Source organism: Oculina patagonica, chromosome 4, assembly GCF_052425735.1.
Source record: "Oculina patagonica isolate OP01 chromosome 4, crgOcupat, whole genome shotgun sequence".
Taxonomy (NCBI): domain Eukaryota; kingdom Metazoa; phylum Cnidaria; class Anthozoa; order Scleractinia; family Oculinidae; genus Oculina; species Oculina patagonica.
The window spans coordinates 47,002,259-47,018,678 of NC_135761.1; the positions used below are offsets into that span (position 1 = coordinate 47,002,259).

At 38.9% G+C, this 16,420-nt stretch overlaps 1 protein-coding gene and 1 long non-coding RNA gene across 2 annotated transcripts in view; one reads left to right on the plus strand and one right to left on the minus strand.

The window, feature by feature from the left end:
* Positions 1 to 11,302, minus strand: part of LOC144652696 (uncharacterized) — a 33,616-nt gene extending 22,314 nt beyond the window's left edge. The window contains exon 1 of the long non-coding RNA XR_013570608.1: positions 10,948 to 11,302. This is a non-coding gene — a long non-coding RNA (uncharacterized LOC144652696). The remainder of the gene's footprint in view (positions 1 to 10,947) is intronic.
* Positions 9,620 to 14,437, plus strand: LOC144652587 (uncharacterized). Its single transcript, XM_078512648.1, has 6 exons — positions 9,620 to 9,780; positions 10,520 to 10,705; positions 11,343 to 11,477; positions 12,252 to 12,380; positions 12,968 to 13,664; positions 14,122 to 14,437. The coding sequence occupies exons 1-6, from the start codon at positions 9,681 to 9,683 to the stop codon at positions 14,126 to 14,128; spliced, it is 1,254 nt and encodes a 417-aa protein (XP_078368774.1). The 5' UTR covers positions 9,620 to 9,680; the 3' UTR covers positions 14,129 to 14,437.
* The last annotated feature ends 1,983 nt before the right edge of the window (positions 14,438 to 16,420 follow it).

The following is a 16,420-nucleotide window of genomic DNA, read 5'->3' on the forward strand; positions in this document are numbered from 1 at the left end:
AATAATAATAATAATAATAATAATAATAATAATAAAAGATTTATATAGCGCCAAGAATATTATTAAAAAGTGAAATTTACTTAAAAAAATTACATCAGTGATAAAAGGAAACACTAACAAATAAAATAGCTAAGTTATAAAAATGGAAATAAAAACTAAGAATCATTAAAACCTTGAAATGAAAAACTAACTCATTAACTAAATAACTGCTGTAGGCATGGTTCAACCGTTTGTGATAAAGCTCCTCCACAGAGAAAGTATGTCTTTTGTGGAGCCGAGTTGGAACAAGTTGACTCTATTTCTTATCTAGGAGTAATCCTGAACGACAACTTGAAATGGTCAAATCACGTCTCAGCCATCTCTGGCAAAGCAAGCAAGGTTCTGGGAATGATTAAAAGAAACCTCTGGAATTGCCCCAAGAATGTGAAAGAAACTGCATACACGGCTATTGTTCGCCCAAAGCTCGAATACGCTTGCGCAGCCTGGGATCCTTATCTCCAAAAGGACATAAACTCCCTCGAAAGAGTACAGAGGAAAGCGGCGCGGTTTTGCACAAACGACTACCACCCAACCGCCAGTGTAACTGATATGATCCAGGAGTTGGGCTGGCAAACATTGGAACAACGAAGAAAATCTTTCCGACTTATATTACTATATAAAATGAGTCACGACCTTGTAGGTATAAATGTTGACTCCTATCTTAGTAGACATTATGAATCCAGAACTCGCGGCAGCCATAATTTCAAATATACGCAATATAGAGCGACGAAAAATGCGTATTTTTACTCGTATTTTCCGAGGACCATAAGAGAGTGGAATGCACTCCCTGCGGCGATTGTTGAGTCCGCCTCTCTTACGTCTTTCCAGTCTGGACTGCGCGAGCATTTTTATTAATTTAGTGGTTTACCCATATAATTTTAGAATTTTTAGATTTTTAGAATTAATTTAGAATTTTCAGTTATTATATATGTACATATTGTATTTTTACTTATTTTTAGACGTTGGTGTGATATCCGTATGGACTTTTTACCAACATATTAAATGTAGATGTAGAATGTAGATGAGGCTCCCCAGAGAAACATGATGATCGGGCTAAGTACTGAAAAAGATAGCAGCTCTAGCTACGTCTCACTTAAATGGCTGGATACCCTTCGAGAGAACAAGAGAACAATACAACAAACCCTAGCCTTCCCCCCCCCCCCCTCCAAAAAAAAAGAAATAGTTGCACTAGAGGGTCATATTTACAAGCGTACGAAAGATGCTACATTCCTGGAAAATAAGACATTCAAGAGCACTGATGAATTAGCCTAGTCGTAGGTTTCACTCGGGACAATCATGGTCAATTTGTTGAAATTGGTTTAAAATGGAGAATTTCGCTACAAGGGTTGCAAGCTCTACTAAACTTGTAATAATCAGAGATTAGGAGAGTGCGTTCGACCCAAGATAAGGCTAGCGAACGTAATCCGAATTACACGACTGTTTATATCGTCATGCAAATTTAAAACGACCGCGCGTGCAACATAAAGCGCGCATCCAACATCACTTGAAACTATCAGAGAAACAATCTCAATCCAACAGTGCACGAGGCAGCACAGAAAGTTTTTACTACTGTTAAAAGGAGGACTGCCGAAAACGCAAACGCAAACCGAAGAAGATCGTTAGAACGAATCAACCTTGTTCCCAGGGTCTCTCACAAAGAAACTGCGACGTCATTTATTAGCAATCCTGCCACATACCAAGATACATAGAACGACTTTCACTGGACAGCCAAGGGACCACACGCCACCACAAGATTAGGATTTGTTCTCCTACCGTCGAACACAAAAATTGTTCACAGCCTAGCGTTATCGGCTTCATGAATTGTTTTTGCGCTCGCTGTCTTTTATGACGTTGCTGTGACGCAATTAATTGCTTTCTATTTTCTAATCACATGAGGTCGAGGCCAACTTGCCACATACCGACATACATAATACGACACATAGAACCACTTTCGCTTGTGCGTTCACAGGTCAACCACGAGGCCACAGGCCACCGCAAGATTAGGATGCGTTCTCCTACCGTCGAACGCAATAATTTTTTAATCAGATAGACTGCATTTATTTATCTAAGTATCTTGTTAAGCCAATTTGTAGTCTACATCGTTTTTGTGAAAATGTATGTCTTACATGTAAGCTTAAGGTCGCGCAAGACCCTTGCAATCATTGGCATGTATTTATTTAAAGAGAATGCACGAACTGCCGGACGACTGAAGCCGACAACAAACGAAATATTCATGAGAATGTTTGTTTTTAAACTCTTTTGTACAAGTAATTACTAGTAATTGTTCTCAGCTTTGTGCACGTGCGCTGAAACATAGGGAATTATCCTAATTAGATTCACAGCTTTGAATATATCACACGTTGTTGTAAACATTGACCCGGAAGGTCTTCGGAAGCCTCAAAACCTGCAAATTTGTGTCCAAGTTTTCTCCGTCGATATACAATTTCAAGAGTTGATTCACGAGGAACATAAACTTGGTGTACTCTATTGTGCTATGACTAGAGCGAATTTTTAAATTTTCTTCTCAAAATGAAGATAGCACGTTTCAAAGTTAAGATTTCACATTTTTGCTGTCTTAGAAGCGATTAACTTGTAGCAGTTTTTGAAATCGAAAATTTCGTTCTAGTGGTAGCACAAAAGAGGTTATGATTTATCACTAGGCTATACAATCATTTAATTTGGTGCGCTGTACTAGCTGAAAACTTGGACACAAAATCGCATTATCTGCAGTTAAACTTTTATGGGCTTGTAACATCACGGACAACGGTCATCTCTCAGTAAAAGGACAATCATGGTGTAATTTTATCATCCCCGAATATCCTCGTTAAATTTTAGAGGAATCGATGTTCAAAATGTAGTGAATTAAAGCTGATTTCCAGTCCGTACTGCGCAGACTCGGGGTTTGTTTTCGTTTTTGTTTTGAATTCGTTGAAACGTTACACTTCGGTGACAGCATACATGAAGTTTTTTAGTCCGCCATTACAGTTCGTTTCGTTTAAGAATTTCCGATGAGCTGAAACGTCGGTTTGAAATAGCGTCAAGGTTCTTCTACTCGTTATTATCTGTTCTGCAAGGATATCTGGCGTTAATGATGAAGAAAAAGGTAAGTTTGTCGCGGAATTTTTAGTTTTGCTTGTAAACATTCGTTCGTGTGGGCTCACATAAACATTGCAGCCGAGATTGCGCAGTACGGACTGGAATTCATCTTTAAAGCTATACAAGATAGCACTCCGTCAAGAAATTTGGCTAATGAATTTATTAATGAGCAAGGGTCCCGCGCGACCTTAAATAACAAGAACATTGAGAAGCTTGAGAAGCTTAAAATCGGGCGCTTTGCCTTGAAAGGCAGGGTTCAGTACAGCAGAAACCACGAAGCAGTTACTTAAGTTAAGCACTCAGTCCGACTGTGTTTGTGTAAGTCACAGGGCTTGCATGAGCTGTATTAGTGTGCATAATATAATATCTAGAACGTTGTCGAGATTGCATTATTACTTAAAGACATGATGGTTTCAATTTATAAATGTATCTCACACAATACAAATAAACGATTGAAGTAGACGAATAGACAATGTAAAGTTTTAAGACTTAGCAAAGTGCAGTGTATTGGTAATACTGTAAGGTGCGGTTTCACCTGAAGGTCGTGTGCTTTTCGGTATTTTCCAGGCATTGCACTTTGATGGGACAGTACTACAACTGTTTACCGGGGAACTACTATTGTCAAGAAAATGATCACAACTTGTTGATGAATGATTGAACATTTGTTTCATACCATTACTGTAATAGCAATTGATGAAGGCTTTTAGTCCTGAACCAAAGTATAAGGACTGGGAAATACTGAAACCCATTATCAGCCACCTTAAACGGAAATATCTTGTTGGTGTTTCAAGGAATCCAAGGAAACTTCACTCATCCCATGTATCTATGTATTGCGGTATTTTGTAATTTTTTGAGTGATTTTTGAGGATGTTTGGCAGGTGATAGTTTTTTTAAAAGAATTAGTAAAATTTAGACAACTAAGAAATATTGAAAATTTAATGTGAATTTAACATTGGAATTTGAAGTTAGAAATTGGCAGACGGACACCAAACAGCCCCGTGACATCCTGGAGTGTTTTTGCATGGGGGTCAACTGTGTGATGATGTTTCCATTTTTTTCTTCAATCCCCACTGATAAAGAACTGTTGTTGGTGTTATGTTGGTGTTATCACATGTCAAGCCTTTAACAAGGTATGAAAGAACACAAGGATTTAAATTATTCTGGTGCTCAATTTTTGCGTAACTAAAATTAATGTTACTCAAATTCCTGATGGATTCTGTCTTAAACTGTTACGAGCTTAGTATTTCCAAATTATTGCATGTCAATGTAAGGCAAGACAAGACATGCCTTGGTTCTTATGTAATTCTCTTAAAAACACATAAGATATTGACTATAATTTTGTCTGTGCTATGGCAATTCACAGTGGGGTGGTCTTGATGTGTCTTTAACTTGTAGACTGGACTGGACTGGACTAGTAAAACGCGGACTAGTAAAACGCGGACTTGTAAAACGCCTCTAGACACTTCGAATTCCTTGGCCACAATCATCTTACGGCTCTCTTCAATACATAATGTCTCAAAAAAACAGTAACCTCAGAAAGAAGTCAGAAGCAAATAAGGTCGAAAGACCGAATTTGAACATATAACGGCAAATGTTCTAATGTCACGAACGTAGGAGTCGTGTAGGCCCGTCACCTTTATTTACCACATACTGCCCCCAAATTAAAACAGTACCCTCAGAAAGAAGTCAGAAGCAAATAAGGTCGAAAGACCGAATTTAAACATTTAACGGCAAATATTCTAATGTCACGAACGTAGGAGTCGTGTAGGCCCGTCACCTTTATTTACGATTGACTGTTGATTTCTGGACGGGCCCCGTTCTACCTCGTGCGAGCAATAAAAACGACTGCACTCAACAGACGTCAAGTAGTGGAAAGAAAGAAACATATGCACACAACTCATAGCATCAATCCCGTTGTTTTAGTAGGGGTTTGCAGAACGAACATGTGCTATACTGCAAAAACATCTCCACGCTAAAACAGACCATAGAGTGCTCAAAAAAGCTAGAAATATGCCGTCGAAGAAACACACAAGAGCTTCAAACACAAATTGTTTCGCTCGCTAAACCGTTTAGTTTTATCCGATTTACAAGCGCTTGTTTTACAAGTCCGCGCTCTACAAGTCCGTGCTTAACAAGCCCTCGTTTTACAAGTCCGCGTTTTACAAGTCCGCGTTTTACAAGTCCGCGTTTTACTAGTCCGCGTTTTACTAGTCCGCCTTTTACAAGTCCGCGTTTTACCTGAGTCTGCGTTTTACTAGTCCGCCTCTTACAAGTCCGCGTTTTACCTGAGTCCGCGTTTTACTAGTCCGCGTTTTACAATTCCGCGTTTTACTAGTCCGCGTTTTACTAGTCCAGTCCAGTCCTCAAAATACAGTATGCCAAAACTCCCCGCCCTCTAAAGATAAGTCCTTGACGGTTCTTGTCGTTTTTCGGTGCCTATATATTCATCTTCGGCATCTTTCTCATCCACCTCTCGTTCTGTCCTGTGTCTGTCATCACACGAAAGAAAAGCTGATTCTCAAAAAATCTGCCACAAAAGGAAATTGACAAAAACAATATGAAAACCATATATCGAAAGTTTCTTATTCTAAAATTTTATCATACGTCTTAATTCAGAGCTACAAAGAAGTTCCTCCTTTTGAGTTATTGATACTGTTCTTACAGTACCTCTTTCCACTAGCGAAATTTTACAAAATTCCTTCGCGGCGAAAAGGTAGCGCGAATCCAGAACAGATTCCAATCGAGAGTGGGTTAATTCTAGATTACTATTAATTAACTATTACAACATTCATTTTTAAAATAGTTTCCCAAGCCGACTAAGCTAACTAAACGTCGAGTGTATCTTTCAGTAAACAAAACATGCCGTTGTGACGCCGGAAATCCAGCTCACGCATACTATACCCCGTGACTCACGCAAACCTCCGACTTACGTGCTACTACAGTCATTCCTTTCTAAACATTTTTTTTTTGACCACCACCGTACCTTTCTACCCAAAAAACTCATGAAACCGCCCGGTTTTAACCTGTTTTAACCTTTCAAAAATTAGAGCGTTCGAAACTAAATAAGATCCGTAATCACAAACAACATACAGCCGTTTACCAGCACTCTTTAAAACTCCTGAAACCCTTCAAAATCAGGCAAAATCAATCTTTGAAATAACCTTTATCAAAGTTTCTAATTTTTTATTCAGTTCTATAAAATGCCTTTCATACACTACTGTCAAACAAAAATTTCAATTTCCTCAAAGTTTCAAGACAAAAGAATAACAAATATTTCGTGCACAATGTAATTTGATTAAGCCAATATTATCACGTCTAAAAATACTTCGAGCAATTCAGTGAAAACCCGTTTTTTTTTTTCGTATCAACGAAAACCACTTTCGAATAATCAATACATGAAAATAACAATAAGATCAAAAGGAAGAAAGGAACCTTTCTAATTATTTGAAGACTTTCAAAGCCGTGATATTATGCATCCAATCCGCGATAAAATTTAATTACAACAAAATCCAAGTTCTCATTTTGAATTCCATTTTTTTCAGTTGATACCTTTATCCAACTTGTGAAAAATTCCATTCAAGTTCCTATTAATACTGTACATTCCCAATGTTTTGCTCAGGTCTTCAGAAGCGTCTTACTAACCAAATCTAAAATAATTCCAAAACATGCTGTACAAACATTCTACTCTTTGTGACAAACGACTTGACGACCAATTGTTCAGAAATGAAAATCGACACAGTTCTTGCTAAATAAAAAAAAAGTTTTACGGCGGAGTCAGGCTCAAAAAATATACCGCAAGATCACACCCCCATTCATAGTCAGAAACCAGCAAACCATCTAGTTTGCTAAAAAAAAAAAACACTGCGTGACATCAATGACGTTACCTTTTTCATTTACAAAAATAACTTTAACTTGTCAAAGTAAGTGCAATTTCACAATGGTGAATATCAGTACAGTATGGGGCCCAGTTCTCGGCCACTTTGTGTTTAACGCGTTTTTTCACACTCCAGTTGAATCAAAAGAAAAAGGTATTTCCTTCAAACGATAGACTGATTCATGTGCTTTAAGTATCTTGAGTTTGATCGTTCAATTCGATATAGAAAGCTCACACGTCGAGTTTACGCGGAGGTAGGTGAATTTGCATTCCCAAAAAAGTTGTTTGTTTACGGCTCCAAATTCATGGATGTAGTTAAATTCGTATTTTATCCAAAAGCCCCCACCATACGAGCTAATTTTTGGCATGTGAAACGTAGAATAATTCAGCTTTCTGCTTTAGTTAACTTTTTGTTGAACCGTTGTATTTTTTGGTCTTAATTTACTTCGAAATTTTTTCTTGCGACGTTTGCGTATTTGCCAGTTCTCGGCCACCCTGCTCGCTATCACAGCTTAGCGCTTGGTTTTTAATATAATTTCATCTGCTGCTGCCAGAATGAAAGAAATAAATGTTTTAAAAATAAAGTTCAATCTTATCTCTAAGTTTTGAGCTGACTCTTGTCTTGTCTATTATTTCAACAACACCTAAATCTTTCAAGACCTTTTCACTGCAAAATAAACCATCTAAATGCACGGGTCACACAATGCGGTTTTGCCAGAACCTGCACATAGGCAACTAGGCGCGTTAAAATCCTTCTTTTCTAAAGTAAAACAAAGCATCATAAAAATAATTTGGGATCGATATAGTATAAATAGGTTTACAGAGTGATTTTATGACTGTGAAAATTAATTGAGCATTTTTTACAGATAATTACGGACAAGCTTTTTAGTGGCCGAGAACTGGGCCAAGGTTGCCGAGAACTGGGCCCACAAATGGAGCTTTTATTTTTATTCTTGCTCGGGCAAATTAATTTTTGACCGGTCGATAGCTTTACACCAAAAAGCTGAATAATGTAGCTAGCTCTGGGAGAAATTTCAAGTTCCTGCAGTTCTTCTGAGGTAAGAAATACAAGTTTACGTCAAAAGTGGCCGAGAACTGGGCCAAGGTGGCCGAGAACTGGGCCCACAAATGGAGCTTTTATTTTTATTATTGCTCGGGCAAATTAATTTTTGACCGGTCGATAGCTTTACAACAAAAAGCTGAATAATGTAGCTAGCTCTGGGAGAAATTTCAAGTTCCTGCGGTTCTTCTGAGGTAAGAAATACAAGTTTACGTCAAAAGTGGCCGAGAACTGGGCCAAGGTGGCCGAGAACTGGGCCCACAAATGGAGCTTTTATTTTTATTATTGCTCGGGCAAATTAATTTTTGACCGGTCGATAGCTTTACACCAAAAAGCTGAATAATGTAGCTAGCTCTGGGAGAAATTTTAAGTTCCTGCGATTCTTCTGAGGTAAGAAATACAAGTTTACGTCAAAAGTGGCCGAGAACTGGGCCCCATACTGTACTTTGCCCCGTAAGCTTTTTTCTCTGTCCTTCCGCCGAAGCAAAAAAACACAACCTGATTACACATTAACCCAAAAGTCGACCAAGTGTGCCTGCAACGATTTCCTGTCAAAACTAAAATGAAAACCATTGCGGTATGCGTCACCCGTAGCGGTTTTGTAGCAACCCCGAGCTATCCCCGTCTTTTTGGCCGCGCCAGGAGACTACGCTCTAGGACGACCAAAGGGTAAACCTTAAATCGGCCACGCCCGATTAAAAATGTAATTATAAGATAGTTATGTAGACTGATAATACTGGAAGGTAAAAAAAAAGTTAAAAATGTAATATATGGAAAGCATATTAATAAAGACACCAGAAAGTAAGGCTCTTTCATCCTGGGTCAAGCGAGAATTGCAGAGTTTGCTCTTATTGGTTGTGTATAGTCGTTTTTAATGCCTAATTAATAGTAAACGGCCGGCCATTACAAGAAACATTCCAGAGTAATTAAATACTATGAAAACCTTTACCTGCGTCTCGAGTTAACATTAACCGTCAAATTTTCATAAAAGTTTTCTTCTGTTCGCATATGACCATGTAAAGCTGTGTGCCATTTTCTGTTTCATTGAAAAAAAAAAATGACCAGATTTTTTTTCGAACACTGTGCTGGTTCGAAGTGATAAGATATAAGTGGCAACACCACAGGGAAATTGTGACTTTAATTTCTGTACTGAATCGTGTTTGTCTTCGCGTCCACAATACACAATAGTCAAACTATAAATAAGAACAAAAGTATAACTTAATTCGTGCCGAGAAGCTCTCGAAATCCTAACCTCGACATTATAATGTTATTGTAATAATGTAACACACTACTCACAATTCTATTTGCCTCTCCCGTGAATGTTTCTTGAAAAATGTCCTTGAACTTGTACTCACTCTCGCTGCTACGTTAGGCGGTGGTTTCACTAAAGTTTTGGTGGGGGCGAGCGGTCTCACTACTGCGCAATCCCTACTTCCTTATTCCTCAGTCTATACTCTAATCGACGTAGCTCTTGACCAGTAAACAAGCGCGCGCGGTAGAATTCTGCCAATTCTGTAAAGCGCGAGCAATTTATGACGTCAACAAAGGAAATTGGACAGTATTTGAGTAGTTTTCATCCTGTCAAATCCACGGAGATTGATCAAGAAGAAAATGGTGATTTTACTGTGCCTTTTCGTCGTCTTCGGACCACTGTTATGCGAAGAAAATTCCATGGTTGGATTCAGACTCTGCTCGAGAGATTCAAAAACAGGTAACGTATTAAGAGCGCGTAAAAAACGGTTTTTTAAGCTTACTTAACTGTTTTCTGAGTATTCATCTGACTTGCACAAAGATTCTCGGCTGGCTCCTCCAAATTAAATACGTCAAAAGGTTTACGTTTTTCCATCAAACAGCCTGTTCTAGATCTTTCCCTGTGCTCTAGATGGTAGTAAGCCTACACACGCGATAGTTTCAAAAAGCGACAAAAACGGATGTTGTCAAAATCGCTTGAAAGAGTGCGCGTGAGAGTTGTTTTGTTTTTTTTTTTGCGCGCGCGCATGTAGAATATAAACTTTTTTTTAAGACGCATTACGAAAAGTTATGTTTGTTCGCAAAGATGAGAGTGCAAAAAGTAAATGGAGGAAATTGGTTGCACCGATTTTAAAACTTGACATTACTACTCAAATCTACTCTTCTCTTCTCCGTTCACCTCGGGAACGAGGTTGCTTACCATTAAACCAAAAATCTCTTGAATTTCAGTTGCAAAGTAAATGAAAATAGTTATTCGGGAATTTCGGTTAAAAATCCTGGACTGCATTTTGAGGTAGTCATTAAATCGCAGCTGGCACAAACCGTTGCAAGATTCCGTACCGTTTGGATACTCCTGCTATTTCCAGGCTCCATTCAAGAAAAAGCAATAACCGGAAACCGTTTCATGTTTTTTGGTTGGTCTTTTGTGACTATTATTACATGATCATTTATTTTGCCCTTTTGTTATTCTTTTCTTTCAGGATTGTTCGCATTTGATAGAGAACCCGAAGTAAGGGATATCATGCACACTCTGGTGTGTGTTTTATGTGTACTGCACATGTTTATTACATGTGTAATATGGAGGAACAAACCAAAACGTGTTTTACGTGGACGCTTCAACAACGACCTCATGAACTCGCTCAGAGAGCTGATGCGTAATTCTAGAAGTAAGTGTCGGTTTAGTCAGGGTAGTCTTTAAATGATTGTGTATTTAACCTAAACCAAAGACAATATGGGCCGATGGATAGTACCTGTCTAAATGAATTAACCAACCAACCAGGCGGCTAACAAATAAACAGGCAAACAAAAGCCAATCAACCAAAAACAAACAAACAACTTTTAATACCAACAAATCTATCAACCGACCGACCGACCGACCGACAACAAACGTTCGAACCAATCAACCAACCAACCAACCCATTAACCAACCTACCAACCCGTAACCGAACAACCAGCCGACCAAACCACCAACCGAGCAACCACACAAACAACACACCAACCGACCAAACGAGCAAACAAAAAAAAAACTACAGAAACTAACAGACAAGAAAACAAACAAACGCAAGAACATCCAGTCGGCTAACAAACAAACAGACAAAAACAGCCAGCCAACCAATCAAAAACAAACAAAAACAGCTGTTGCCACACAGCAAAAGAATCGAAACAATTACGTAAAATTTTGCTTTATATAGAGAAGTGATTCCCATAGGACAATCCTTTGCCACACTACTGACAGCGCTTAAAGACAAACTGACTAGACGAAAAGAAAGAATGCAATCGCTCTTATTTTGCTTTTTCTTCTAGAATTAAAGGTTGAGGCTACAAGGTCCTTGAAGCGCGGTAAAAACCTTGCACCTATGAGGGTAGTGCAGGGAATGTTAATTAAACTGAGGGACTGCAAACTAGAAATGTTGATCTGGTTCGTTCTACACAACATGCGTGAGTCTCTATTTTTTTTACTACTTATTGATTTGCTGTTTAGTTAAGCATATGCTGATTGAAATTTTCGCTGGTTTTCTAGTCTCAAAGGCTTAACATCAAATTCCCTGGGGTTACTCTGTTAAAATTCCAGTTGTATTTTATGCTCAATTAAAAATGTCACAATTGTCATGCAATGCTGACACGCTTTCCTTTTATTCTACACGTGACCTAATCACGTGCTCTGAACCGTGTTTAACATTAGGGGTGACTATTAAGCGCTCATTTGATGTCGTGAGACTTCTTAATTTTTCATACACGAGGTATAAATCACACTTAACTTATTTTTTAAGTTAAAAAAAAGTTAAGACCAAAAGGGAATTCAAACCCGCCGGTCGCCGGCATGCCGAGCGGGAATGATATCTACTAAGCCACCGACGACCAGCTGCCAGAATCTGGATTATTTTTGATAGAAATCCTAACTCTATTAAAAGGTAACCGTAAGCAACCCAAGCTAAAGTAGGCTAACCGGTTTTCACTGCATGACCTGAGTGTTACGTGGTATAAATATGTCATAAAGCGTCTCGCTATTGTCTAACGACATCAACTAAGTGCTAAATAGTCGATTAGTCCCGTTTCACATGTGCGCTCCGTCATAATATAGGGTCCTTATATAGCTTTTTTGGTATAAGATTTTGCTTCAGATATTCTAATGCAACAGAACGTTCATTAATTTTTTAATCACCATATTAGCACAAGTTAATTGTACGTCCTGTTGTGTTTCTTCGGTTTCAGTGCGTTTGGATTTTAAGGCTGGCAAGATTTTCTTCAACAAACGTGGACCCGTTTTCACTGTAGAAGAAATCTTAGCAGTCAAAACAGATGATTTTAAGCCGTTACAAGCATTCGTCTTGAAAGGTTTTGGTAAGTAGGGTGTTAGTCATTGAACTTTCTTTTATTGTCTATTGTTTTGGACAAAATTCTTGTCTTCGGTGTCAAGGTGGGGTCTCTACACAGATTAGCACGTTAGATCAGTTATAGGATAGTTCTTGCTTTCTTACTGGTCTGACCAGAGTGTACGAGTATTTCGGAGCAAAAAAAGCTCTAAAAGCTAGCGCCACCAACTCCTTGGCCAATCAGAAGCAAGCTTAACGCGACATGTCTTTATTGGCTATTGTGAGTGCCTTGGTTATAGTTTTCCCGAAAATAACTTGCGTTTGGTTGGTTATGCCTACTATGCTTAGCGATTGGGTAAAATTATTCGCGTCGCTTTCTCAACTTATCACAACAAAGGCAAAAACTAATCGTGACTCGCGCACGCACGGTTTCCCGCGTATTTCTCCACTTTGCTATAAAACTGTAGATTTTACGATAGAATAGGATGTGATTGCCTCAGAGGGTAACGAGTAAACGATAACGAAAAATTCTGTTTGTACAGGGGGCAGAAAATTGTGGACAAGAATTTCATTCACAACAAGGAGTAAGCTTATATTTTCCTTTATTTCCCGCAGGAAGGACGAAGAAGAGTAAACCGGCTGTAAAGTTCAAGAAAAAACCGAAGAAAGCTAAAGTAAAGAATGGTTCTATGCCAAAGGAACGGGTTGAGGACATGGCGGAGATGATTACCTCAATGTTTGCTCCCTGCGTTACAAAGAGAGAATTTGATTTAGATTACGAGGGCTTTGTCTATCCGAAGATAAAAGGATTGACTGAAGAGAGCACGAGGCCGCTTGGTTTTCCCGCCGGAGGATATCAAGAAACTATGCAAAGGACATTTGAAGAAGAAAACTTGCTTTATTCAAGCGGAATGACAGAGGACGCGAGGCAGATGGTTAAAGCTTATTACATGATGGCGGGAGGGTTTGCAAATGAGTTAAGAAGATTGTCGGACCAGGAGCAGGCGAGAAAAGAAGAAGAAATAGAGTCAAGTGTCACACAAGAAGAAACAGGATTAGGACACGATTGCACTGTCTTCAGCATAACGATCGAGAATGCGGCACAAACTCAAGAGTTAGGATTTATGAAGTACGTTTGCAAGTTGCCTGTTCCAACTTGTTCGCTTGGGGAGCACCAAGCGGAGGAAAGTATCTTTTCAAGTATTGAGGAAGAGGAATCTCACCGCAAATGGGAATACAAGGACTATGCCGCGGTCGCTGTTGGGTGTGGCACAGTGGCTTTTGCATTATATTCTGTGTACACATTATTCAGGTGAGTATTCAGAGTGTTAACACACTCACTCACTCACTCATCCTCATCGAGCACATGAGGACTCTTGAGGCCGGGAGAGTGTTAACACTCCTTCTTACAGGCATCAGACACACACAGGGGTCTTACATCAAATTACAGAAAATCGAAGTTTTAAACTTACATGCTTCATTTCGGGCGGGGCGCGTTAACAGCGAGAACTGAAACCGAGGAAATTGCGAGGTTTTAGACTTGGAGAAAATTCGGTGAATTCTCGGAACTTTTGATAGTGCGCCGAGAACATTTATTAATTCTCGTCGTAGTTCGACCCTTTAATAGTTCTTTGAACTAAGTCCCCTCTAGCTAAGAACACTCGAAGATAATTTCAAATCTCCGCGCAACCATGTATTATCCTCTATATATCAACAGGACGTGCCCGATACTAACTTCTCTGTTTCCCCCCCCCCCCCCCCTTTTTCAGGCGTTAACTGCACACAAGGATTTCCTCTTTTACCGATGTTTGGTATTTTTATACATTTCATGCTGAATACTTGAGACGAAAAACGTTTTTAACTTGTTACTGATCATGACTGCATCCTCGGCATTTTTTGGCAGCTTCAAAACAAATTTTAAAGGTTTTTTCTATATAGCTTAAAACCAATAAAATATTTTTGGGAGTTTTTTGTACTTGGTAAATAAGAACACGAGAAAAAAGAATGATTTACTCTGCAATTAGCATTTCGTTAGAGGATGTAACATTGAATTGCACCAAAGAAAATTAATAAAATGGCAGTTGTCGTAAAATCGCATTTTACTTTATTCTATAGTACTCAACGATCGAGTAACGTGGTTAATATTTTATCTAGGTAACAAAATGTTTCCCACGTAAAGTAACCCATAGCAGTTTAATATCCATTGTCAGCTGTCTGTTGAGAAACGAGCTGTGACTGGACCAGGTTGTGACGTGCCCTATTTATATTAGTTGAGGTGTAAATGCTTTGTGGTTAGTGACGTGCTTTTGACCAGCCAAAAAGTAGCGAAACTCGCGCGTGACGTCACGACTCAGGCAAGACAAACAAACCAAGCAAGATCGGCGCGACGAAAGTTCAGAATGGAGGAATTTTCATCGTGCCGATCTCTCCCGATTTACCTTCGTCTCGCCCCGATTATTTGCACCCCCCCCCCCCCACGGGTGCTCGAAGAAAGCTTTGTTCAAATACCGATCAAACGGTTGACCAAAATGCACAGCATTGAATTTCAAGCTTTAAATACCAGACAACAAAAGAACCCAAAGCGCACACCATTTATTCTTCAATTACATATAAATAAATTTTGTTCCAACCTACCAAACCAACCCTCCCAGTAGTACAGAGGGAAGTCGACAAATACCACCTCGAATTAGACGCTTTTATTGCAGCTGGAGTTCGTTTTTTGGCAAGTGTTAATGAGTCACGGTAAATTCCCCGACTTTGTTTACCCACGCGGAAAAAAACAAAATTTGCATACCATGTTCAGGCAAGCCCTTGACATGTTCAAACAAGCCCGTGACTGTCACGTCACGCTCTCAACGTAATTCGACAAATACCACACTGAATTAGACGGCAAGGAGTCATAATTGATATCACGTGCATTAAATCAAAAGAACAATAGTTGTGCACGTGTAAAACAATAGATTTTTCATTCCAGAGTGCTTAGAACTCAGATTTTAAGCACACAGGAATAAAAACAACTTACTAACGTCTAAAAATATCATTCGGGTAAACCCCGACACCCACGCACAAATTTGCATGCCGCTCGCGGCTTCATGTCAATTGAACAAATGCAACTAATGAGTACATGGCGACAAAAAGTTACTCTTCAGAAGCAACAATTTGCCTGTATTGCGACAAAAGTTTCACAAAAGAGGAATTTTATGACTCAATCCCGGTTAGAAAGCACTTCTCAGGGCTCTATCACGGACAAATTCACAAATGTTGTGCAGATATTATAGAGGAAGACTACTGGCGTGTAGAATCTCTAAACGCTAAAGAAAAAAATATGAACTTCAATTAACAAAAAAAGGGGAGCGGGGGTGAGGAGGGAGAGGGCGAGCAAGCAGGAATTCCAATTGAACATTTGCAGACATTGGAATATACACAAAGATGGGCCGAGGAAGAAAAGGAGTTTTGATAACAAGTGGGAAAAAAAAAGTTAAAAGGTTTATTGGACCCCCTTTACAAACTTTTCAACATAATAAAATTGCTAAAGAAAACAATCAAACAGTGATTTTATTGTCAGAAGAGGCGATCGCACAGTTGAAAACTTTTGACAAAGAGCTTGTCGCAAACCTTTTGACAGGCAATTGACTCTTTTAAAACTGTTTTTTTTTTGTACGTCTTAATATTTACCGGTAATTATTAAATTTAACAAACCTGTTTTTGTATTTATTGCTCCGTTTTTATTTGAAATTGCGGCCAAAATTTTGTCTCCTTTTGATGCTTCTAATGAAACTAGGTCCTGTTTTTGGAAATTAGAAACGGTTGGACTGATTGTGGCTGACCCCCTTCCACCATTTTCTGTTTGAACCTTGATCGCCACCTGTACTTCATCATTTACAACATTATCATCTTTTTTACTTAAAATAAGAAACTGCCATTCTTCAATTCTTCCATCAACGGGCATAATAAAGTAATTTAAATTAAAATTAAATTTAACCGAATAAAAAACAACAGAACTTGGGTGAAAACCACCCCCAAGAGTAATTGTACCATCGGTTCCATCATAAAAACCGTTTATGGCAA